The sequence below is a fragment of the Hemicordylus capensis genome, chromosome 2 (genome assembly GCF_027244095.1).
Source record: "Hemicordylus capensis ecotype Gifberg chromosome 2, rHemCap1.1.pri, whole genome shotgun sequence".
Taxonomy (NCBI): Eukaryota; Metazoa; Chordata; class Lepidosauria; order Squamata; family Cordylidae; genus Hemicordylus; species Hemicordylus capensis.
In genome coordinates, this window is record NC_069658.1 from 271,605,802 (window position 1) to 271,632,114 (window position 26,313).

General features: G+C 42.9%; 1 protein-coding gene across 11 annotated transcripts in view; it reads left to right on the plus strand.

Moving 5' to 3' along the window:
• PTPRG (protein tyrosine phosphatase receptor type G) overlaps window positions 1-26,313 on the plus strand; it is a 799,529-nt gene that overhangs the window by 585,723 nt on the left and 187,493 nt on the right. For all 11 annotated transcript variants that reach the window (XM_053287905.1, XM_053287902.1, XM_053287906.1 and 8 more), the window contains one exon: window positions 572-764. In XM_053287905.1, coding sequence (XP_053143880.1) covers window positions 572-764 — 193 coding nt within the window. The remainder of the gene's footprint in view (window positions 1-571; window positions 765-26,313) is intronic.

The following is a 26,313-nucleotide window of genomic DNA, read 5'->3' on the forward strand; positions in this document are numbered from 1 at the left end:
CCTTATCTTTGTATAGCAGTGACCAGCTTTTATTGTGTCTGCAGCCTGCAGCACTATGGGCCCCTCCACTCTAGGAACTGCTGGGGCTTCAAGATACTGCTGTAAATACGATTCATAGATAGAATGGCAGTATGCTGAGCTGTGATTTATATTACCTGTGGAATGAATGTGTGCTCCTCTTCTGCACCGTAACAGTCAAAAAACAAAAAACCACCACCCCGTAACATCACATAAAACAAAGAGAGGGTTGTATATATCTGTAAATACATCCAGTCAGTAGAGACTAGGGGGCAGGGCAGGGGCAGAATCTTAGTCTTGCCTTCCTCAGATATTAACTTTGTTGAGAGTTTCTGAAGTGTTTTCTCTTCTGTTTGGCAGGATAGAAATAAGGCTAGATAAGGCTGTTGGCAGTGATTTCAGCGGGCAGGCTGGTTTCCTGTTTGATTTATCAGTCTTGGCATCAGTATTTCCTGCCATTTTGCATTCTTATCGGCTGCCCAGATTTTGCCACATTGTTTTTCTAATTAGTGCACCCCCCCCCCCTTTCCTTTATCTTGATTGCTGCATTTAGCTGGAGGCATTCTATTCCATATTTACCACGGAACAGCAAGACCATGTCAAATCTGTGGAATATTTGAGGAATAACTTCCGGCCTCAGCAGAGCTTGAACAACAGAGTCATTTCCAAGTCTGCTGTGAAGGATGCTTGGAGCCAAGTTACAACCAGCATCTTTGAAAACCCCCTTGGAACGGAAGCCTCCAAAGGTAGAATCAGAATAAGTGAAAGTGTTGTGCCACTGTATTTTTAATATGGGGTGTATCTGGGATGCAAAAATATGTTGAACTCTCTGGATATGCAGGTTTGGCTTTGTGGGGGCGGGGTGTGTGTGTTTTTGGATGTACCTCATGGTGAACCAGTCAAGGAAGTCCTGGCAATCAGACTTGTACTGCCACAGTCTAAGAAGTCAAGCGATGAGGGTGATGGCATAGTTAACAGGAAACCCCAGCAAGTTGAAGGACTTTTCCAGACCTCTGCAGTTTATCAGAACTGAACATATTTGACTTGTCAAATAGTGATGCTGTGAAATTTTCATACTGCCTTGGTATATGGAGAGACCAGTGCATTAACTGGACACTGATTTTATACAAAGAAGACAAATGCAGTGCTTCTAACATAGGAGGAGACATATGGCTCATCCCTCCCTGCTTTTGAATAAAACAGGGAAAAGATAGCTTACTTGGGTTAGTAGCTGCTCTGCCACCTCTAGTTATTTTGTTTTCATCTTAGGCCTTAAGAACGGCTTTGTTTTTTGCAGAGCAATTATGTGCATAAAAGTGCTGAAAAGCAGACGTTTTAAATAAAGGGTGCTTTCTGCATAGAACAGCAGCATTTTAAATTTCCCCAAGTTTTCATGATGCCGTCACACTGAACCTCTTGCTGCCTTGAGGAGTCCATATTGTTTATTCTCCAAAATATTGAGACTTACTGAGAATACCCTACTTGCTGGTTTGCATCACCTCAGTATAGTATTAGAGCCATTGCTTATTTGAAATATGCAGATGAGTTCACAGGCGACATGTCCATGCTTAGTGGTTTGTCTTGGGAACAAATCCCTGGCACAAAGGGAGCAGACATAAACAAAACAAGTGGCTTCTGGAAGCCTCTCTTTCCCCAGGGAACCTAGCTAGAGAGGGTCTCCCACCCAGGGATTTGTTATTGACTCCACATGCACAGATACATACATATGTGCACATCAACAATAGCTTTAGGAGAAGCAACTGAGATCACAAGTGAGCTGAAGAATACTGCTAATCAAAACTGTAGTGTCACTTAGGCCAAATAATGTCACCACGGTATGAGAGTTTGGAGCCAGTGTCATCAGGAAGTTTTTGATATGTATTGACTGTGCAGTTGTCTGCTAAAGAAAGATAATAGTTTGCACTCTAAAGTGAGTGACAGTACTGACTTGATTTTATTTTGAGAGCAGCGCAGGTACCTTGGTAACATGGTGCATAGAATTCCAGAATTGTCACTGCTTTGGATGAACATGTGACCATTCCTCACCTTGTTGAACAGTGTGGAAATGACCACACGGCACATGACACACACACACACCCGGTCCATCAAGGGTTTTCAATCACAGTCTCGGGGCAAAGTGAGGAGTGAGGTGATGGCCTCTGGCAGCACCAGTACCATTGGGTGGCAAGTGCAGGCACCCCGACCCCATGGGCCTCACCTTGCCTGCCTGCCTTCTGCTGCTGCCCCTAGTTCTACTACCCTTGCCTGGTCCACTCTCTTCCCTATTGCCTCTCTGCCTTAACTTCTGGGTGTGTCACTGTGGTTGTTTTTAATGGCAAGTCAGCAGTAGAGGCAGAGACGACAAGGATGATGCTTTTGGCATGGACTGCTAGCCTCGTTGCCACCACTTTCCTAGCTCTAGTAGCCAGATTGCTTTCTTTCTCCCTCTTCACCCTGCCCTCGCACACCTCCTGCTGACAGACTTGTAGACTGGGCTTTGCTCCAAGCACAAAGTGAAGGCGTGGCAGTGAGCGGGGAGAGAGAATGAAAGAGAAAACAATCTGGGCGCTTTCCAGATTAGACCCGGCAACGGGGTCACGTCGTATCTCGGAAGTGTGCTTCCACACTTACTGCGTTGTGACACCGCAGTCCCCCTACACTTCCCAGTGCCTTGTTTCGAATTTAATTGCTGCGATATAGAGCTAGGACATCATATATCTGGTGTAAAGAAGTTGATGTTTGTTCTGGTTGTTAGTTTCCGCGAGACTGCTCCCCCTGCTGTTTACGAATGGAAACATTTTGCTGCTGTTGAGCAGCTAGCCTGGAAAGCGCCCTGGATACTGGAGCTAGCAAAGCAGTGGCAACAAGGTCACCCATCTGTGCTAAAAGCTCCATCCTCCTACTCCCTCTATCACTAACTTGCCATTTGAAACAAGCATGGTGCTATGCCCAGAAGCAAAGGCATTTGGGTGACAGGGAAGAGGGAGGGCCAGCAGCAGAGGCGGGGCTGACATCAGCATTAGAGGGTGGGGCCAGTGGTGGCTTGGCCTTTGTCTCTAGTAGCAGAAAGCTTCAAGCCAGCGTTGCACAGTCTAGATACTGTTCTTTCTGCTGCAGGGAAACAGGGCTCCAAACTACTTTACTGACATCAAAAAGAACTCCATGGAGCTAGTGTGCTGCTTTGCATAGTATTTAAGGGGCCTAGAGAGGCAAAATACACTGAGCTATTATGATACTAGTGTGATCCTTTTTCCTCAGGCCAGGAAAGGTGTGTCAGAAACTGCTGGAGGTAGAACCAGGAGCCTTCTGATTTGTGCTTTGCAGCCCCATGTAGCTTCAGCAGAAATCTGTCCATCAAGGCAACCCATTGGCTTCCCCTGACTTGATAGGGTTAGGAAGTATTCTGCCCTTTCTCTGAGTAACAGTCAACCTTGTTTGTGTCTTCAGGGCTGCTAGCATTGGCTCTTGTGCCTATAAGGGCTTTATCCACTGCCCATCTACCCACCTACCTGCTTGCTTGCTGGATTTTCCCTCAGACCTGGTTCTGGGGACCTGTGCCTCCTGCTTTCCACCCAGCATCATGACAAAGTGTTTTAGTTGCTCTTGAGGCTGCCTGTTCCCTCTTTCGACTTTAAAGGGCAGTAAAAGCAACTGTGATCATGCCATAACTCTTTCCAGCCTGGAAATTTGCTGTGGTGGATAAGGAGGAAGAAAAGATGCTTCTTTTAGCCCAAGACAAAATGCTAATTATATGTCTATTTATAAAATATGGCTGAGGGGAATTGCAGAATTCCTCTTGGCATAAGGGTGGAATTTGCAGTTATTATGGTAACATAAATGCAGTATTTATAAAGTAAATATATCTATCTTGAAATACTGTATTTGTTTTTTTGCATTTGTGTGGGATTTTTCTTCCAAGAGCTCAGGGTGGCTGAGGTTAATCAATGTTTATTCTGAAGTAGGTTAGGCTAAGAGAGGGTAACCTAGACAGTGTCACCCAGAAAGCATCATGGCTAAGCAGGGTCATGAACTCTGCTCTCCCTAGACTAAGATGACTTTATCTATTGCACTGGCTGCCTAATCCAAAATTACTAACTTGAGGTCTAAAGTGTCTGGCCAAAGCCTGTTGAAGTCTAGGACAAGGTTAGTGTTCCCTTTAACAAGGAATCCCAGATATTGTTGACCACAACTCCCAGCATCCTCAGCCAAAGACCATTGCAGTTGGGGATGCTGGGAGTTGTAGTCAACAACATCTGGGATCCCCTGTTACACGGAACACTGGACAAGATGCATCACTTAAATTAATATTTGGCACACACGGAACATTAAGCAGCTGACTAATTCCCGTCTATGAGTTCCGATCCTAGATCTCTAGGGTCGGATTCACACACAGTGTTTTTGTGTGGTTAAGGTTATTGACCTAGCGGAATGATTGCAATGATGCTGTGAAGTCAGCAATCACAAGCATATTACGTGCAGCTCTCAATGTGATTGTGCGGCTCAGGCTGAAATAGAAAGCATTTGCAGCAGCTGTTGTTTCCTTCCTTTTGAAAATCTCTAGATGAGAGTTTTGCAGCAAGCTCTGAGAACTGCAACTGGTAGAACCATGGAACTAGTCGTCTTTTTCCTAGGCCAAATATACCCAATACATTCAACTATTCCTCACAGGGCTTCTTTTGCAGACGGCTGACCATCTCCATTGGCCTCCTCTGAACCCATTCCAATTTGTTTACATCCTCATTAAAGTGTGGTACCCAGAAATGAACACAGTATTGCAGACGAGGTCTCACTAGTGCAGAATAAAATTGAGCTATTGCTTCTTGTGACTTGGAAATTGTGGTTCTCTTAATGCAACTTAAAATCACATCAGCCTTTTTTGCAGCTGCATCCCACTGCTGATTCAGATTCCGCTTGTGATTGACTGCAATCCTGAGGTGCTAATGCCAAGCCAGTTATCCCCACCCCATCCTCTCAAAACTGTCTCAGGGCTACACATGGATCCTATGACTAATCCATAGCTGGTGGCCAGGTTGTGCTGCTGAGTATGTCACTTGATGAAACCTGGGAATGTGAGCCATTGTAGGAGACATAGTTCACAGCCCAGTGAAAGCATTTTCATGCTATAGTCAGTGCCTGCCACTATGGGGCAATCTCCTACATGAGTTCCGTTGACTACAGAAAATTAGACCTGTTAGATAATAACTTGTGTCACTACAGATGCCTTCAGCATTTGTACCTTGCTGATTTTCATAGCAAGAATGGCAAGGCTTACAGTGATTTTGCAGTGCAGATCTGAGCCTAAAAGCATCCTCACATTACCCTTACAGGATAGGTTTCAGTTATTCAAGACTGCAGAGTAAATCAGAATTCACAAACACATTCAGATGTTATTTTTCTGCATGTTAGCCAGTCTTGTGAATGCTCAGCCATATGTCGAGATAACAGATTGCACTATTTCTTGATGCAGTCCATGTTTCTGAGGTTTTTCTGGAAGTGGTGAAATATGATTATTTATTTATTTGTTTGTTTGTTTGATTGATTGATTGATTGATTTTCTATACTGCCCTTCCAAAAATGACCCTAGACCACTGGTAGAACACATGCTTTGCTTGCACAAGAGCCCAGGTTCAATTTCTATAGAGATGCTGGGGAAAACCTTTATCTGAGGCCGGGGTTGTCCCTAGGTGGGTGTGGGGCTGGGGGCAAATCAGCATATGCGCTCCCCCCTAAAATTTCAAATAAATAAATAATATACATTTTATGTAAAACCAAGACACAAATATACACAATTTAACACATTTGCATTCCAATCTTGAATTCCAAAATTCAAGTTGGAAAGCAAAGCACCATCCATCCAAATTATTCACAGAATGTCCACTGCTCCTCCATTTCAAAGGAAGAAAATAATCAATCTGTTTTTCAAACAATATTTTTTATTCTACATGTTTATCCTGCTCTTCCTCCAAGGAACCCAAAGCAGTGTACATGGTTACTTATGTTTATCGTCACAGCCACCCTGTGAGATAGATTAGGCTGAGAGATACATGACTGGCCCAGAATCACCCAGTGAGTTTCATGGGTGAATGGGGATTGAACTCAGGTCTCCCAAGTTCTAGGCAAACACTCTAGCCACTACACCACTCTGGCTCCTGATCCTGTTCCTTCCCTTGTTCCTTCCCTTCCCCCTAGCCCTTCGTCAATCTGTCCCAGTTTGCCTCCAGTCCCAGGAGGAAAGCTGGTCTTGTGGTAGCAAGCAAATGTTAGCAAGCAACCCACATGTTAAAAATACTGCACCACCTTGGGTTGAAGCAAGTTGCAGTAAACTTTCAGGGGTGAGGCATAGGACATAGGAAGCTGCCATATACTGAGTCAGACCATTGGTCTATCTAGCTCAGTATTGTCTTCACAGACTGGAAGCAGTTTCTCCAAGGTTGCAGGGAGGAATCTCTCTCAGGCCTATCTTGGAGAAGCCAGGGAGGGAACTTGAAACCTAGATGCTCTTCCCAGAGCGGCTCCATCCCCTGAGGGTAATATCTTCCAGTGCTCACACTTCTAGTTACCCTTTCATATGCAACCAAGGCGGACCCTGCTTAGCTAAGGGGACAAGTCATGCTTGCTACCACAAGACCAGCTCTCCTCTCCTACTTTCCTAAGAAGCTGGAGCTGCTTTGCTTTTCTCTTGCAGTTTTGCAATAAGCATGACTGAACAAAAGATTACTCCCCCCCCCCATCATACTGTTTGGATCAGGGGCGTGACTACCATTAGGCAAGGGGAGGCGGCTGCCTGGGGGTCCCCATGCCTCAAGGGGTCCCCCAGAGGCAAGTCACATGTAAAGTGAGTGTGTGTGTATCAGCGAGGGGCCCATTTTAAAATTTTGTCTCTGGGCCCACTCCAGCCTCGTCACGCCCCTGGCTTGGATGGATGGCATTTTCCACCCGCTTCCAGCTTCCTTCGTGCTTTTAGTTTTTTGAAGAGTTCAGGAGTTTTTCTGCAAGCATGGAGCAGACACTTGCATGTAAAACAAAACATACACAGATAGTCCTCGTCACCACGAGAGTGTTCCATTCTCTGCACACACATACCCACATGATGAAACTCTTCCCCTTCCCCCTTTGCCTATGGAAAGAGACAAAGCAGCAAGCATCATGTCCATTGCCACGCTTTTGAAAGTAAGCCCCCCCCCCCCCCGCCCAGATTCCTCAATTCCTCGCAGCAGCAACCCAGGCAAGCATATCCATCACCCCTACACACACACACACTCTTCAGGGCACAAACAGCAACAGAACTCAAAAGAAAGCAAGAATTTGTCTGCCGGCTTCTGTACTGCCGCCTCGCCATTTCCCCTCCTCACTCATTTCCTCTCAGCTTCACCACCAGCCAGGCCAGCCACATCGCCCACCGTGGAGCCTCCAAACCAGGCAGACCAACAGGTTGAGGGAAGGACTGGGAGACAGTCTTGGCCTTGCTGGCTGGCTGCTGCTGTGGAGTCTCGCTGCTGCTAGCTCCCTGGCTTCGCAGCAGCCTCCTCTTCCTCTCGCTGTTGCTGCCGGAAGAATCAAGCAAAGCATGTGATGTGCGAGAGAGCAGATCACATGCTCACTAGCTCACTCCTACCCCACTGCGGGGAAGCCGGACATTCTTCAGCCAGCCTCCACCGAGAGAAGGAGGCAGGGGGTCCTCTCCTGCCCTGCCGCTGCTGCCCACACCTCAGTGCACTCTCCCCCAACCTGCTGCCGCCACCCGCACCTCGGCCAGTGTGTGCCCATGGCCCACCAGCTTGCTGCAGGATCCCTCCATACACGAGGCCCGGGGAGTGATCGTACCCGGTCACCCCGCCCTAAGAACAGGCCTGCCTGAGGCATTAGAGAGTGGCGGCTAGTTAGAACAGAAAGTGCTAGGCTAGATGGACCAATTGTCTGATTCATATGAAATGCCAAATAAGCTGAAGAGGTGGCTTTACTAGTTTTGTAGTTTTCACCTGGGAAATAACTGGAACTTTTCCATCACCTGTGGAATGTTCTCACCAAGGAGGTCAATCCTATCACAATCCATGTGCTGGAAACTGATTCCCAGCACATGGCCACAACCTGGCTTGTTAAAGGGCTTTTGAAGATGTGATGTTTTGATTGTTGGAGGTGCCTTCTAAGTATCTCTTTTATCTGCTGTATTTCTTTGACTGTCTGATCTCTCCTGTTTTTAAAAAAATTGATTTTGTGTTGTTTTATTATTTTCATTCTATTTGTTAGCCATCTTGAACATTTTTGACAAAAAGAATATAAATAAAATAAACAAATGATTAAGATTGTCATGTCACAATATCAGGCTCATTTTATGACTCTGAGAGGATTAAAAATAAAGTTGTGCCATTGAGTCAGTGTTGACTCCTGGCAACCACATTGCCCTGTGGTTGTCTTTGGTAGAATACAGGAGGGGTTTACCATGGCCTCCTCCCACACAGTATAAGCTGATGCCTTTCAGCACCTTCCTATATTGCTGCTGCCTGATATAGGTGTTTCCCATAGTCTGGGAAACACACCAGCAGGGATTCGAACCAACAGTCTCCTCTCTAGGAGAAGATTATGGGCTTAATTTTCATGTGTAACCTTCTTTCCTTCTCACTTCACCCAGTTGGAGTGTGCTATTTGTGTTGATGTGCCCCCCACTCCATGTGTGAGACCCAGGGCAAATTGCTCTTATCCCACCCACGCCCATCCCCCCAAAAACATAAGGAGATCTTGGTTCAGACCAAAGATCCATCAGGTCAAGCAACCTGCTTCCCAAAATGAGCAATCAGATGCAAACCCACAAGCAGGAACTGAAGGCAATGGTTCTCTCCCACTATTGTTCTCAAGTACAAGGGCGTAGCAAGGTTGGAGTGGGCCCAGAGACAAGATTTTAAAATGGGCCCCCATTCACTGAAGCTCAGCTCATGAGTAAAGACCTATGTGCCACGATAGAATATCATCCTAAATTATTTTTTAAAAGGTTTTGTAAATACTGTTCTGGTAGCTCTAGGTCTTAACACTCACATCAGTTTCGGAGGATGAATACAACTGAAGGAAGCCGGGGCGGGTGCGTGACTGGGGGAATCAGTCATGTGACTTGCCTCTGGGGGGGCCCCCAGACAACTGTCTCCCCTTGCCCTATTATAGTTACGCCCCTGCTCAAGTAATACTTTTAATTAGATTTATAGTTTTAATACTTTTAATGTTGGGTTTTAAATGATTTTCATGTTAATGATTGTGATGTTTATATTATTTTAATTGTAAACCACCCAGACACACAGATTTGGGGCGGTATAGAAATATGTAAAAATAAGTACTAACTCTAGCAAATAGTAACTCTGAGCATGGAGGTTTCATATAACCATCATGACTGGCAGCCATTGATAAGTGTATGAATTCATCCAATCCTCTTTTGGAATCACCTAAGGGTGGGGGGTGGAGAGAGAACTTGATTGCATTAATCTAAGTCACCTGAGGCCCACATCGGAATTGTACTTCAAGCCCAGATTAGCCAAGGCTGCTGGCTTCTTGCTCCGTCTTTGAACTACTATTTGAACTTTCCACCTCTGAGTCTTTGATCTATCCACTGAATCATACCAGCACTTCCTGATAATCACCTAGTAGATTGATGTAGCCTGTTTCATGAAATCACACACTCTCTGGAATAGTTCTGTTTCCTTAATGACTTGCAGGTTTTCCCCAGGTTGCCTTTCCCAGCCTTTAGTTGCATAGGGTACTGATTGGTTATTTCAGGCATACTCATGCTTGAGGCACTTTGTGGTTAAGGCTCTTCCTGTAGTGACAGATATGATGCTTGCTCCAGGCTCGTCTTAAGTGGACAACAGTGCAAGGTGCATTTTTACAAACTTCAAAGAAATATGGCCTTCCGATGTTACCAATCTAAAATGAATTGTCATACATCCCTCCAGAAGTGATAGGACTGACTTGTATTTATTGCCGAGAGACAGCAATGTGACCGTTCCCAGACTTTGCTTTGGCAAAGGTGTGGAATGAAATGGCTGGTCTGCTGCACAGTCTGAGTTACTGGCATATAAATAAAATGATGAAGTCAAAATCCATGAGTGGAAGTTAAACTTGTGGTTTATTCAGCTAGTAAATTAACTGCACCCCTCTGTAGCATCGTTCATTCAAAATAACGGTTACTACAGATTATTTCTTGGACAGATTGCAATAAAACAGTGTTGATTATTTCCAAGAAGAAGGGTGCACTTGCACTGGCCCTCTTTGTTGCTCTTTTCTGCTGCCAGGGTTAATTGCTTTGTGGATCCTTTCATGGCTCACCCCTTGCTCATTTGTATGTGCAATCTGCTCTTTATGATTAAACAGTTACAAAGGGCGTTTATGCTGTCTTGCCAAGTGCATGCTCCATAATGCTATGAATGATAATACCTTTGGAAGGTGGTGATTATTCCTCTTCTTCCTCCATTAAACCGGAGCTCCTTCCCTGCCACGTTCTCCTCCTTTCTCTCTTTCATCCTTCTTTGAAGATCGGGGTGCCCAGCATATGCTGACCTTCATGTGGCCTTTTAAAATATTGGGCCCCACATAGAAGATTGGAAACCCTTTTTGCGGTATATGAAAAACAATGTGAATTTGGATTTATTAACGGGGGTTGAAATGTAAAAATAACAGTTGGGGAATTTGTTATAGAAATGAAACTAATAGATTACTATGGTGATGAAAACAAGGATTAGGACATCATAACCAGATATATAAATACGAAGAAAATATTTACATGAGAGCAAATATGGATGTTGCAGTATAACTGTGTTGAAAGATGAACGGGAAGTCACATTGTAATGTAGAAAACTAATAAAAATAAAGCGCAATAAAATCTTGAGCCCCACAATAGTATGTTCTAGTTGAAACGCTGTTATCATCCACATATTACAGACGGGTGCCATGAGTCAGGGTGAGAGACAGTGAGGTCATTCACACAATCAAAAACTGTTCTACCCAGGTTTGGGAGTTGTGTGCACTTCCAGTTTTCAGTTGTGTGGAAGCGAGGTAAGAGGAAAATCTGGGTAGAAGTGATTGTGGGTAATCATTGTGGGTAAATCTGGGTAGAAGTGATTGAAGCAAGGTAGGAGGAAAACCTCAGTAGAAGTGATTGTGTGCAGAGATGCTCTTACCCCTGGAATTCAGGGCTGAAGTCCAGGGCCTCAACAACCCCTGGGGGCCCCCAAATCCTCTTTAATCAATCCTGGGTGGTTTGGTTTGTGCCCTCAAGAACCTACGTGTTAAAAAAATGATGCTTAACTTGCGGCTCCAAAGGCCTTTAGGTCCACGTTCCAAAATTACCTAGCTAGCAAGCATGACTTGTCCCCATAGCTAAGCAGGGTCCACCCTGGTTGCATATGAATGGGAGACTAGAAGTGTGAGCACTGGAAGATATACCCCTCAGAGGATGGAGCTGCTCTGGGAAGAGCAGAAGGTTTCAAGTTCCCTTCCTGGCTTCTCCAAGTTAGGCCTGAGAGAGATTCCTGCCTGCAACCTTGGAGAAGCCACTGCCAGTCTGTGAAGACAATACTGAGCTAGATAGACCAATGGTCTGCCTCACTATATGGCAGTTTCCTATGTTCCTATGTCTGGAAGCAAGATAGGATGAAACTCTTCCCAGGTTTTCCTCCTACCTTGCTTCCACACAACTGAAAATTGGGAGCACACACAGCTCCCAAACCCAGGTAGAACACAGTTTTTGATGTGTATTGGTCAAAGACTGTAATAAAATCTATCTATCTATCTATCTATTTTTGATTGTGTGAATTCCCTCAGTGGCTTACTTGAAGCCACCCAGTCAGTTATTATTATTGAAGATCTGCTATGAGGTTTGTTCTGAAGGTTACTTAGCTGCATGATTGTAGCTAGAACGGATGTGATGTTTCTCTGAATGAGGGCTGACTTGCAAGATAGGCTGGTTCCAGTTTGTATTTCATCATGTTCTTGCAGCTGATTAACAACGGGGCTTGGAAAGGTATTAGGAGGGGATGGGAAAAACTCTTGTACAAATACATTAATTTCCTGCTTTAGCTTTTCTGAGACTGAACCATGACAGCTCCTAGGAAAGCTAGAATATATACATTATAATTCTGCCAATAGAAAAGGTTCAGCACCTGCTAATCACTATCACAATTAAAGATGCCAGAGAAAAAACTGAAGGTAGTTTAAGGGTCATGTTTCTCCATTAAGAAATGTGACATACATATATATTGTTACTCTCTTTTAACCTTTGCTTTATTGAACACAGTGCCACCTGGAAAAGGTATGTGTGTGTAGCCTGAGGGGTTGGTTAACTCTTCCTTGGCTGTTTTCTTTTAACGGCCCCCAATTCGTATTTCATCTCAGCATGAACTCCCTGGATGAGCCTTAGGGAAGCCACTGTTTTCGGCCTCACACATGGACTTATCTGTAATATGCAGACAAGAATACTGTTCTACCTTAAACATGAGAGTTGAGGCCTATTGCAATGATTAATGTGAGGCCCTTGAAGCTTGTTCCCAGTACTTTTATAGCACTTTTCTGAAGTGTTATTAGAAACGAAAAAGCGTTCTTCATGTCTCTTAGAAAGTATTCTTAGAGAATGTGGAGTTGTCTTGCTACTGTTGTACATGATCCATAGACTTCTCTTTTGCTCATTTCCTCCTCACTTTCAAGCCCTCCACCAGCCTGCATCAGCCCAGATTCTTCCCTCATTCCTGCCCAACTCTCTTATGCATGGTCCATATATCTCTTAAGATGTTTCCACCGTCCCTTTCCTCGCAACTGAGTTACTGCTTTCTGTGTTCATGTGTCTGGAGAATTGGACTTCTGGGTGAGGGAGATGGTGCTTCCATTCAGAGTTGACCCCTGATATATCAACATATGAAGTGTTGAGCACCCCACAATTGTCTGATCATGCTTATACTGTACTACACACCTACACACATGAAGTTTAATTTTAACTATTTAGGAATCCCCCATAGGGGTGTGAAAACAGAGAAGTTTCAGGAAAGCTGTGAAAGGCTCCTTAGAGCGATCGCTTGGTTTCCCAGGTTTTTGCACCTCTTAGATTCTACTGTAAACTTCTTATTTTCTGGGGTATGTTTTATTTTCTGCCTCCTGTCATTCTAAATCAAGAATGACTCTTAAAATTGTCAATGAAGTGAAAACTTGACTTCTTTGCAGCATTTTAGATCTGAAAGTGATGTACAAATCAGATCTGACAGTCAGAATAACTCCAACCGGTATATGATTGATTGCTTCTGGACTGACAAGTAGTAAATAAAGCCACACATCTGAGATTGGTAATAGAGAATGGCCACAACCCACTTCAGTGCCATGCACTTTTTTTTTATTTTATACTCTACACCAGAGTCAGTTGGCTGTGGATGACAGCCAGGCTCACTGTTTTTCAACATTTATTAGAGTCCGCTAATGATACCAGCACAAAGTTGCTCATAGGAATGCCAGCATAACATCATATCTTAGATATGATGTTGTGCTTGCAGGACCAAAGGTCTGGGCTGAGTCCCCTAGTTGTACTAGACACGAGCCAGACCTCAGACCCACAATAATGTGTATGTCCATAGGTGGTGGTTCAGATATAAAACAAGCAAATGCTGTATTTTGTTGGTTATTGTGTTAGTCAAAATACTTAGCTAGTCACAGAATTTTACGCCAGTACTTTGTCAGCTGCACTGTCCATTTCCAGGCACAATTCAAAATGCTGGTTTAAACCTTTAAAGCCCTAAATGGCTTGGAACCCGATTACCTGAGAGAGTGCCTTGCCCCATATGTCCTGAATCTGATTTTCTTCATAGGCCCTGCTCCGAGTGCCCTTGCCAAACAAGGTGAGGTGGTTGGCTACTAGGGAGAGGGCCTTTTGAGTTTTCCATAAACCTCGTTTATGGAATAGCCTACCCAGTGAGGGTTACCTGGGTTCATCACTTTATTCTTTTAGATACTGGATAACTTTTAGATACCTTTTATCTTTTAGATACCTTGTTCTTCCCTCAGGCCTTTTAAATTTTGATTTTTAAAACTGACTTTAAAAAAGTTTTAAAATTCTTTTGTGTTGTGTTTTGGGCTAAGTGTGGTGATTTCATGTGTTATGTGTTTTTACTTGATGTTTTAATGCTGTGTTGTGAGCTGCCCAGAGAATCATTTGTTATGGGGCGGCTAACAAATAAAGTTTTTAAAAAAGTATTATTATTCTATTTGCAGTCTACCAGACATTATTGACTGGATTTGGTACTTTAATTATCGGGCCCTTTCCAAGGGTCTAGGATAACTCAAGAAAAAATTTAAGATAGCATCATAGTATTTGTGCTGTCCCGAGTAGTGTGGCCTTCTATAGTTGTTGTGTTGTAATTTTATTGAAGCCCAAGGTGTCGAGATGGTGTTCAAGTTCTTTTGGTACTGCACCAAGGGCACCAACAGTTATTGTCACCACTATTGTTTTCTTTTTCCAGTGCTGCTCAATTTTAATCTGAAGGTCCTTGTATTTAGTTATTTTCTCCAGTTGTTTTTCGTCGACTCATCTATTCACTGGGATCGCACTATCAATTATCAGAACCCAGTTCTTCTCAATGACTGTCAGAGCAGGTGTATTGTCCGCTAAATGCCTATCAGTTTGTATTCGAGAATCCCAAAGGATTCTTGCCTCTTCATTTTCTGTGACCTTCTCAATTGGATGATTCCACCAATTCTTACTTGCTGGCAATTTGTAATTCTTGGAAAAGTTCCAGTGGATCATTGCAGCAACTTCGTTGTGTCTTTCTTTATAATCAGTCTGTGCAATTTTCTTACAACAACATACAAGGTGCTCAACCGTCTCATCCACTTCCTTGCATAATCGACACTTTTTGTCTTTCTGGGTCTTATCAATTTTTGCCTTTATAACATTTATAACATTATTTATTACATGATTATTTCTTGTTTGCACAGTCAAACAGGTGTTATTGACTGGTTTGTTTTATCTAGAAATCGAGTACTTGTCAAGGACCTGGGATACCAGAAATTTGTTATCAATATTGTTGTTATAGGTATCACCACAAAATGTAGGCTGTTACCAGTAAAGTTGTTTTCTGTAGTTGGCTAGTGGTGATTTCTGTGGCCCCTATGGTGTTGAGGTGCTCTTCAAGATGTTTTGGAATTGCACCTAGGGCGCCAGTTACTACTGGGATTATTTTGGTCTCCTTCTGCCACAGCCTTTCAATTTCAATTTGTAGATCTTTGTATTTTGTTATTTTTTCTGTTTCTTTTTTTTATTCTGCTGTCACTTGGTATTGCTATGTCGATTATTTTGACTTGTTTTTCTTTCTTCTCGACTACAGTTATATCTGGTGTATTGTGTGGCAGATGTTTGTCTGTTTGTAGTCGGTAGTCCCATAATATTTTTGCATCTTCATTTTCGACAACTTTTTCTATTTTATGGTCCCACCAATTTTTGGCTGCAGGTAGCTTGTATTTTTTGCAGATGTCCCAGTGTATCATCCCTGCTACCTTCTCATGCCTTTGTCTGTAGTCCGTTTGTGCAGTCTTTTGACAACAGCTGATTAGGTGGTCCACTGTTTCATCTGCTTCTTTAACAGAGGCGGCACTTGCTGTTTGTTGTGGATTTTTTGACTTTTGCTTGTATTGCATTTGTTCTTAGTGCCTGTTCTTGTGCAGCCAGTATTAAACCCTCTGTTTCTTTCTTCATGTTGCCTGTCTTGAGTCACTGCCAGGTCTTGGTGATGTTTGGTTTTCTGTTTATATTGTGCAAATATTGACCATGCAGTGGCTTGTTTTTCCATTTTTCTGCTCGGTTCTTGACTTGTTCTTTCTTGTAGGCCTGCTTTGTTTCATTAGTGTTTAATAATTTCTCATTGTTGACCATTTTAAGTGCATCTTCTTCACTGTCCTTTATATATTCTTCAAGGCCTCTTTCCTCCTCCCCTACTGTTTGATGGACTTGCAGCATTCCTCTTCCACCTGAGCTGCGAAGGAGGTATAGCCTATCTACATCACTGTGAGGGTGCGGAGCATGATTGTTGGTCATTATTTTCCTGGTCTTACGATCTAGCATCTCTAGCTCTGCCTGGTTCCAGTCCATTATTCCTGCAGTGTATCTAATGATGGGTATAGCCCAGGTGTTTATGGCTTGAATGGTGTTCCCACCACTGAGTTTGGACTTTAGGATTTTTCTAACTCTCCTGATGTATTCACTTCTAATTTTTATTTTTACTTCAGTGTGTTTGATGTTATCAGCCTCAAACACACTAAAGTTAAAAGAAAAATTGGAAGTGAATACTTATTATTATTATTATTATTATTTATTAAAGTAACTGACGGGAACCATGAAGCTATTATTTGGAGTCCTATGGATCAATCACTGGCCTCTTGCAAGGGTTTGTTGGTCAGAGTAGGGAACTATAGGCAATTCCCTCTGGGACATTTGATCCAAGGCATTTAAACCTCCAGACCTGGAAAGTCAGATGTCACTGCTGATATAAAGGCTCAAATTTGCTGCTTTTCCTCCTGAATTTCTCCTTTCTCTAGACTAAGCAAGTAAAGCTCATGTTTTGCAAGTGGCCAGCGGCACCAAAAGAAGCAAACATTTCTAGGCCCTTTGAAGCCCTTCCGTTAGGACTATAAACTGGTCATTGGACAAGCTCTAACAATACCCTATCCTGAACATTGACAGCAGTACAACAGTGTATGGAGGGCAAGTGTCTCAGACCTTTATGGATAACCTAATCATGAGGTGTACTTCTTGGACTGCCCTCTTTCTTAGTTAATTATTGGATATTTAAACCCATTTTATGGTAAAACAGACCTAAGCGATTAGGGTCACACTGGACATTTTGAATGTGGCTGAGTGCATCTGATTTTTGCTCTTCCTATGAACCTCTCCTTGGTTTGAACTTAGAGTTTACTTGGCTGGCAGGCAGGCAAAGGCCAGGCACAGCTCCAGCCCGGCTGTGAGATCATGTGGATTAGAGGCTCCCAGAAATCTCAAACCCTATACATGTCAATTAATACATGCACTTTTGGTGGGGCCAACAGTATTGCAGCCATATTCTTTAGCCTAAGTCCAACTTGTCTATGTATATTGGATGTAAAGTGTGGTGATTCCTATGTCTGTAGACACAAGGGTTGGCAATCCTTACCAAAATCAAAGGTAAGGATTGTGAGGTTTTGTACCCTCCTTTTACATCTAATGAGCATAGGTGAGCTGCAATCCCATTGCCCCACTTTGCACTCAGTACATGCACTCTAACCGATATGTGAAAAGGGTTCAGTATGGTTGTTATTAGGTCTTAAATATTAGATATAAGCCTGAGGCCTGTAAACTCTGCATGGCCCTCCTCCATAGTGAATTCTTTGCGCCAGTATCTCTGAAATGAGGGATAAACTGTTGTTTATTGAAATATATTTGTTTTATTATAAAAGCTTTGGGTCTCATTAACTGTGCTGTTGCAAGCTTCACAACACTTACACAAATGTCCCATGAGAGGCTCTCTTGACATCAGAGTTCTCTGGCACAGATGCCTGATTGCCTCCCCGAAGGTGCCTGATTGCCCTTTGCTAGAGTCTCACATGGCGCTGCTTCTCATCAGTGGGGATTTGCATTCAAGTGCTGTCTTTAATTGTGATCCTAGACTTAGTTAATGAACAGTTATAATTTTACAACATTAGCACCTACCAAGTGATGTTTGACTCTGAAATCAGCATCTGAGATATTTCTCAAATATTCCACATGCGTTCTTTCTTCTCTCTCCTTTCATGTTCCTTCATAGCATGTCTCCTTTTAAAGAATATGCCCTGGATTCTTATGGGGATGGGAGGTGGGGTGGGGAGTTGGGCGTGGGAGTTGATTACATTTCTCAGCAAGGGCTGTTTGGTTTCTTGTGCTCTCTCTCTCTCTCTCTCTCTCTCTCACACACACACACACACACGCTCTTACTTCAGTTGTACAGTTTCTTAGAATGTAAGCTTGTGAATAGAGCCTAGTGTCTTTGTTGTATCTATATTGTGCCATGACAGCAATTACATCATTTGTGTTTTACAAATTAATATTAATAACCTCATATAATAATATCCCACACCTCTGCAGATTTGCCTGGCTTTAAGCTTTCTACTTTCAAACACTTTGCTGGAACAAGTAGGAGGGATACTTGCCATGAAAGCTGAGAAGTAAGGGAAAGTAAAGTAATAGATTTTGTATGGGAAGTTGTGGCCTTGTACTGCAAGTGAATCCCCCCAAAGGCCCGTCCTTCTAAGAGCTACACAGGGGTAAAAAGGTAAAGTGTGCCGTCAAGACAGTGTCGACTCCTGGCAACCACAGAGCCCTGTGATTGTCTTTGGTAGAATACAGGAGGGGTTTACCATTGCCATCTCCCGTGGAGTATGAGATGATGCCTTCCAGCATCTTCCTATATCGCTGCTGCCCAATATAGGTGTTCCCATAGTCTGGGGAACATACCAGCAGGGATTCGTATCGGCAGCCTCTGGCTTGCTAGTCAAGTCAGGGGTAGAGCACTGCTTTTTCTGTGTTAGGTGTCCATCAGTGTTTTTGTTATACCAACAGTTGTTAATCCAATCTGCACCCTCTTCTCAAATCTGTTTGAATGCCTAGCAACAACACACTTCTCACTAAGGAAAGAGTCAAAGGCTCTCACACTTAACAGGCCCGGAGACTGAAAGAACGTAGGCCTGCAGAGGCAAGCTATAACCAACCACTTCTCCAGACCTGAAAAAGCACTAAAGCCCAATGAAAATTAATGGACGTTGTGCGGGAGCAGTATTTAGTATATTTTAATCTATATTATTAGCCTATTTGATAAAGAAGTATCAAGTTTTCAATTAGACCCTGTAGTCCTAAATTAGCAAGCCTTAAAACCAACTGAACGTAAACAAATACAGATGAACAGGAAACCTGAAAGACTTTTTAAAAAGTGTGTCATCAGTCTGTTTTCCTAATCCGTGCTTTTATGTCTAGCACCATGAGCTAAAAATAGCTTGTCATATACAATGTGTGATAACTGGCTGAGGATGCCTGAATATGTCCCTTGTGTGAAATATGAGCAAGATCTTTTCTGTAGTTATGGGAACTATAGAGGGAGAATACCACCTAAGGTTCTTACATGCAGAACATTTGTTTCCATGATGGACAATATCTGTCATAGAGAACTTCTGTTTTCTAACAAACACTGTCAGCCCCAAGTAAAAAGGTGAGGAGAAATTGGATACACTTTAAAAAAAAAAAAACCATAGAAAATGCAGGGAGCAGGGTGAAAAACTTTCTATGGTTTTAAAATTGTATGTATACTAAATTTATGCAAATTTATAATTTAGTTTTTTGGCCACACTCTTTGACCCTTTTTTCTTCTTACTCTTATTTACTCTAAATCTAATTCTTTCCTCCTTGTTCCCTCACCTCCATCTTCCTCCACTCTCTGTCTGTCTGTTCCCACTGAGTCTAATCTTCAGGTATCATGCAAGTGCAGTCATTTTCCATCGTACAGTGCAATCACTTATTTGCCTTTCATTGCATTATTCTTGTTTCTGCTGCTGTTTTTAGCAGGAGTTCATTTGAATCACCAAGGTGTGGGCCTCATATAATTGCTGTTTTCCCTCAGTACCAATAAAAGGTGCAGCCCCACACACACCCCACCCCCGCCGAACATGTGAAGTCAGTGCTGACATTGGTTGCAGTGATGCCCTTCACCTGTTCTTGTTTTGTTTTGTATTAATAAACACACACAAATGTAAATGGAAGCAGAAAGAAAATGGTTCCTGCACTGGAATTAGCTGCACAAAGTGGCTGCTTAAGTTAATCCTGATATAAGTCTTCAGGTATTTCCTGTGCTGAGTCAGAATCCCTTCCTTTCCTCTTAGAGAGCAGGTGGAAACATCTCTCTCTCTCTCTCTCTCTCTCTCTCTCTCTCTCTCTCTCGCTCTCTCTCTCTCTCTCTCTCTCTCTCTCTCTCTCTCCCCCTACCTATTCATTGTGTAGTTCTTTAGAGTAAGGATAAGTCTTTCCTATTCAAAGGTGTACTTCACCAATAAATCTACTTAGTATTTAGTTCAACAAGAATCTCCATGTGTCTTCTCTAAATAGCTGCAACAACTAAACTCTGCATTCTGCTCTGTAACTGGAGTGGGTAACTTCTTTAGTGCTCTGCTAATTAATTGGGGGATAAAAATTACAACCCCCAGCACACACATGACTGCAGCCTCCGCACAGTGTCGGCACACACAGTTATAGTTATTTTATTTATGGTCATTGGCCAAAACATTTAAAAAAACCATACATGACCAATACATCAAAAATAAACATTACCACACTATCATCTTATGAGCAATCCAAACGCCCTTACCCATCAGTCTGGGAACTCTGCACCCTAGTAGCTATATAGCAAATTTTTGCTACTGTGTAATAAGTGAGTCATTATCTGAGAGTAAAAACTTAACTAAAAAATCATCAGGTTGAACCAACAATCCAATAAATAAAGGTAAAATCAAACAGTGTCTGATATTCCTGTAAAACCTACATTTTAATAAAACATGAATGGTTTCAACCTCACCGGAATTACAGGAACACAGTCGGGCTTCCAGGGGCAGATGTTGAAACCTCCCAATTAGCAGAGCTGACAGGAAAGCGTTAAATCAGGCTCTCAAAAAAGCCCAGTGAAATTTACAAAAGGTAATGGAGGACAAATATGAAGTGGGTAGAAAACCCTCCCTGGTCTTTAGTGGTTTGTAGAACACAGGCAAGCAAGCCATCTCGTTCTGTAGCTCAATGTCCTCCAATCGCTGGCACACCACTTTTTTTGCACTCGCTAGACCCAATTCCAATAAGACATCGGGAGATAGTCCGATGCAGAGAAGTTTGTCAATTATCTTCGAACTCCAGGACGGCTGAGGCACAGCCGAAAAGTACTTGGGTATAAGTCCTATTGGTCGAAGATGGAGTTTTAACCAATAGTAAATAATTAATAGCCAAGCCCTGGCCTGTATCTTTAATAAACCAGCCTCCTGGCGGATCACCACATAGGCAGTGCATCTAGGTGGTCGGCACACACAAGGCTGGTGCGCATTCATGCCGGCCATGTGCATGCTGATGCCAAGCAGAGGCTGCAGGGAACAGCGCCACAGCCTTTTGGAGAGCAGGCGCAGCTGCCAGAAGAGCAGTGGGGTGGGGACAAGTAGGTAAGGAGCTCCTTACCTGCTCTTAAAGGGAACTGCCCCACACCCTGCCAGTGGCTGCACGAATAGCTCATGCACATCCCAACCTATTACATTGCATGTTAACTGAAAGTACTATGCACTTAAGGCATTGGGCTCAAAGAGACCCCACAAAATGCTGCCATTATACTGTCCACACAGTTTATGGTCCATAGATGCTTAGAGCAGAACCTGTTCTTTCCATGTCTTATGGGAAAAGGACATAGGGACTGAGCACACAAGATCTTTCCTAGATTCATAATGGAATAAGTGATCACTTCTCAATGTGATCACTTCTCTGTCAACTTCTACAGTATATAGTACCCCAAGCACTAACCAATCCTTTATAACTGAATTGTAAGAGCATGTTTTTTATTTTTCAAACCATCTTTGTGAACTATCAGAACCAGTTATTTAACTGAAAACTCTTCACAGATTTCATGTTAAGCAATCAAGCATTGGGGCGCATCTGCAAACCTGTGGGAGGACCCCAATCAATGCAGCCCAGTGGGAGGTCAGCTTTCTGACAGCTCCCAATGAAGGGCCATCAGGTTACTCTCCTAATTTCTTTACATAGAAATTACCTCTGGACAAAGTGTCTGGAAGGCTTTGACCCCCTAGTACCATAAGAGCATGGTACTTTCATTTCCCCATACATTGCAATAGGGATTGATATCCCAATATCTGTGTTAGTAAAAAGGGCACTTTTGAACAATATTACAAGATCGCACTTTTATTACAATATTACCACAAGGTACTTAACTTCATTGAAGTTGATCCTAACCTGGAAGATGCAGAACACCAACCGCTGCTAATTTGGCAAAGAGGCACTTTTTAATGTGGTGATTCTCTTTATTTAGCAGGGGGGAGAGTAACTGGCCCTGTTCACCCCCAGCACAGTACCTCCAATGACTGTTGCTGGTGTCTATCTTATGTTTCTTTTTAGACTGTGAGCCCTTTGGGGACAGGGATCCATCTTATTTATTTATTGTTTCTCTGTGTAAACCGCCCTGAGCCATTTTTGGAAGGGCAGTATAGACACTGAATTAATAATAATAATAACAACAACAACAACATGAAACTATTCAACACCAATGAAAAAAAGCAGGACTACAAGAAAGAACAAGTCAAGAACCGAGCACAAAAATGGAAAAATAAGCCCCTGCATGGTCAATATTTGCACAATATAAGTGGAAAATCAGACATCACCAAGACCTGGCAATGGCTTAAGAATGGCAACTTGAAGAAAGAAACAGAGGGTTTAATACTGGCTGCACAAGAACAGGCACTAAGAACAAATGCAATAAGAGCAAAAGTCGAAAAATCCACAACAAACAGCAAGTGCCGCCTTTGTAAAGAAGCAGATGAAACAGTGGACCACCTAATCAGCTGTTGTAAAAAGATCACACAGACTGAATACAAACAAAGGCATGACAAAGTAGCAGGGATGATACACTGGAACATCTGCAAAAAATACAAGCTACCTGTAGCCAAAAATTGGTGGGACCATCAAATTGAAGAAGTTGAAGAAAATGAAGATGTAAAAATATTATGGGACTTCCGACTACAAACAGATAAACATCTGCCACACAATACACCAGATATAACTGTAGTCAAGAAGAAAGAAAAACAAGTTAAAATAATCAACATAGCAATACCAGGGGATAGCAGAATAGAAGAAAAAGAAATAGAAAAAAATCACCAAATACAAAGATCTACAAATTGAAATTGAAAGGCTGTGGCAGAAAAAGACCCAAATAATCCCAGTGGTAATTAGTGCCCTGGGTGCAGTTCCAAAAGACCTTGAAGAGCACCTCAACACCATAGGGGCCACAGAAATCACCATCAGCCAGTTACAAAAATCAGCTTTACTGGGAACAGCCTATATTCTGCGACGATATCTATAACAACTAACAATAAAATTCAGCCATCCTAGGTCCTTGGGAAGGACTCGATGTCTGGATAAAACAAACCAGTCAATAACACCTGTCTGACTGTGTAAACTAGAAATAATAATAATAATCACACACACACACCCCTTCTGAAATGGGGTACATTCCACTCCAGTTTTGGCCACGTGCCAAAAGTAACATCTTAATTAAATCATTGTGTCAGATTATCAGATCAAGTGTTTGTTTGTTTTCCTATTGTATACTTAAAGGATTAGCTAATATGTTAATAAACATATTAGCTTATATTTAATATTTAATAAATAGATAAACATATGCTGCATTTTAGCAACAAGGAAGAAAATTATTTCTGCCCACTCATCAATCCTCCTATTCTAGTTGCTCCTTATCACAGCAAATTTTTCCTTTGTGCTTTAGAATTATTGGGGCTTGCACCCAGTGAAAGTTTCTCACCATGAAATAGCATTATTTTGACGTCCAGTATCTTTTTTTCTTTTTGGCAAAAGATAGTTCTGAAACAGGGTTGTTGGATGACATTGCTGTTGTAGGGGAGAGTTTCCATTTCAGAATGCTACAGCTTGTGTAGCATTATGAACAAGAGCTGCTGCTGCAAGCAAAGTTAAAATTTAAAACCAGAATGATGCAGTTTACTTATTTATTATCTATTTAAAATATTTATACCCCACCCCTCCAATACGCTGCTGCTCAGGGCAGCTTGCAACAATAAAATAGATACAAAGTAAAATAATAAAATTAATCAAATTAAGTAAACAAGTTAAAAGTCAGGCTAAGGTCAGGCCCTATCCACCCCCAGCACAGTACTTCCAGTGACTGTTGCTGGTGTCTATCTTATGTTTCTTTTCAAATTGTGAGCCCTTTGGGGACAGGGATCCACCTTATTTATTTATTGTTTCTCTGTGTAATCCACCCTGAGCCATTTTTGGAAGGGCGGTATAGAAATTGAATGAATGAATGAATGAATAACAACAACAATACCACAATCAAAATTAAGTTTCAAATTAAAAGTTATTTTAAACGCTAAAAATTGAGAATTATAAAAACTAACAGCTAAAGAACCTACCAGATATAATCAAAGATGTAGCATTAAAAAGCCTCTTTAAAAATATGTGTTTTAGTTGTTTTTTAAAAACACTGAGGGTAAGAACACGGCCAAGCTCTTCAGGGAGGACGTTCCAAAACCAAGGGGCCACATCTGAAAAGGCTGTGTCTCTAGCACTCGCCAACTGGATCTCTGTTAGTGGCGGTGACATAAGCAGGGCCTGAGATGATGAGCGGTTCATGTCTGGTGTCAAGGGATCAGCCAAACTGGGTGCTTGCCAGGGATCTGGGCCTATCAGAAGCCTCAAGGCTGACTTCGAGGTCCTGTCCAGACCAGTGGCCACCTTTGTGTGATAGCATGAGGCTGTTCTCATGACCAGTCTAACCCAGGCTGTGGCAGTCCAGTCTGGATTAGGCTGGACGTGAGAAGCAGCACGATCCCTGTGGATTCTCCACTTCCCGCCTGCCTAATCCTTCAAACCAACCCAGCTGTTAGCGGATGTTAATGGTGCAAGCGCACCCTTAACCCAGCTGCCGAGTATTATGTGTCTCTGAGCTATAGAGAGGGGGGAATCACCCAATGCAACAGATTTGTCCCTGCACTGAATTGTGGGATGCCTGGAGGCCGGAACAACAAGTTCAGGCCCCGCATCCCTCCGCCCTGTTCCGTGCTTCATGGAGCATGGCTGCCCATGTGGGAGCGCAGAGCACACTCCTACCACTCACATTGCTTGTCTGTGGGGAAGATAAGCTTTACTCTGCTTCCCCCACCCACACACCCTGGCAGGGACATAGCTATAATTGAGCAAAAGGGTTCAAAGAACACGGGCCCCCAGCACCTGAGGGCCCTCCAGGTCCACCCCAAAATATAATTTTCTGCATTATATCCCTCACTCTGGGGGGCCGCCAGAGAGAGTGCTGAACATGGGCCCACTCTCCCCTAGCTATGCCTCTGTTGCCAGATTTGTCCTGCACCCTGGCAATCATGAGAATTGCCTCTATGACTCTCTTTGCTGAGAGAGTCACATTATTGCTGTCTTCTCCTGACACTATCTCATCTGCAAATAGCATCCTTTCAGAGGCCTCTGGGAAACATTTGCATTTGCAGATGAAAAGTGTCTGGAGGAGACAGTTCCATTTCTGCCTTCTCTCCTCCTCCTCCCCCCCCCACCCCACCATTTGCAAATGGCTTTTCTCCGGAAGTCCCTATGTCATTCCATGGGCCTCTGTAGAAAGTCAGTTTGTGCAAGGGGAGAGCAGGTGGATCTGCCATTGCTGTGCCACTGCCACAACCAAGGCCTGGTACTATATTTACCTTAATCCAAGACTATGTCCCCCCCCCCCCACGTTTTTTGATATTATAAATTGAGATGTCGTCTTAAATTCAGAATTCTGTTCCTTTTGAGTCAATGAAGATATAATCTGTATTCAGACTACTTTTTAAGGGTATCATCTTAAATTCAGAGTCGTCTTCGATTGGGGTCAATATGGTAAATAAACTACTCTCCCCCCGCCATGGAAAAAGGAGCCCACAGCACTCACATGCTGAACACTCCCTCAGATCTGGAGCTGGCCCTGATTCAGATACAGCACAGGTTTGGGGTTTTTTATAGCAGAGGTGTCCCTTGCATTTTCATTGTGTATAATTGATACGACTATTTGATAATGGAAAAAAATATTTCTGGAAACATTTGTTCATTGTCATTGATGTGCCTCTGTGACTTGCAGATTTATCACTGCAATGCTCAACATTTTGCACTAGGAGAGCAAGGGATATAGAAAGCAGGTGCAAATATAATGTTAAGTAGGGATGAAGATCCGGCCATGAAGTTGCATACCAGGGGTACTCGGAACCCAGTTTTTAGAATCTAATTTAATCAGAAGCCCTAAGTGGTAGTTTCAAAGAGTCCCTCGGTCTAGGATAATCTTCAGGATTAATATTAGTCAACTGTACTGCTGAACTATGTTAAAGAGGACCAGGGAGAAATAGGTTACAGGTGGGAAAGGGGGGGAAGCGGGAGCATACAGTTTGGATTGACTAACCCTATTTAATGTCCAGCAAATGTAACATGCACTCATAATGTACATTTTTGCCTTAGGGTTAGGA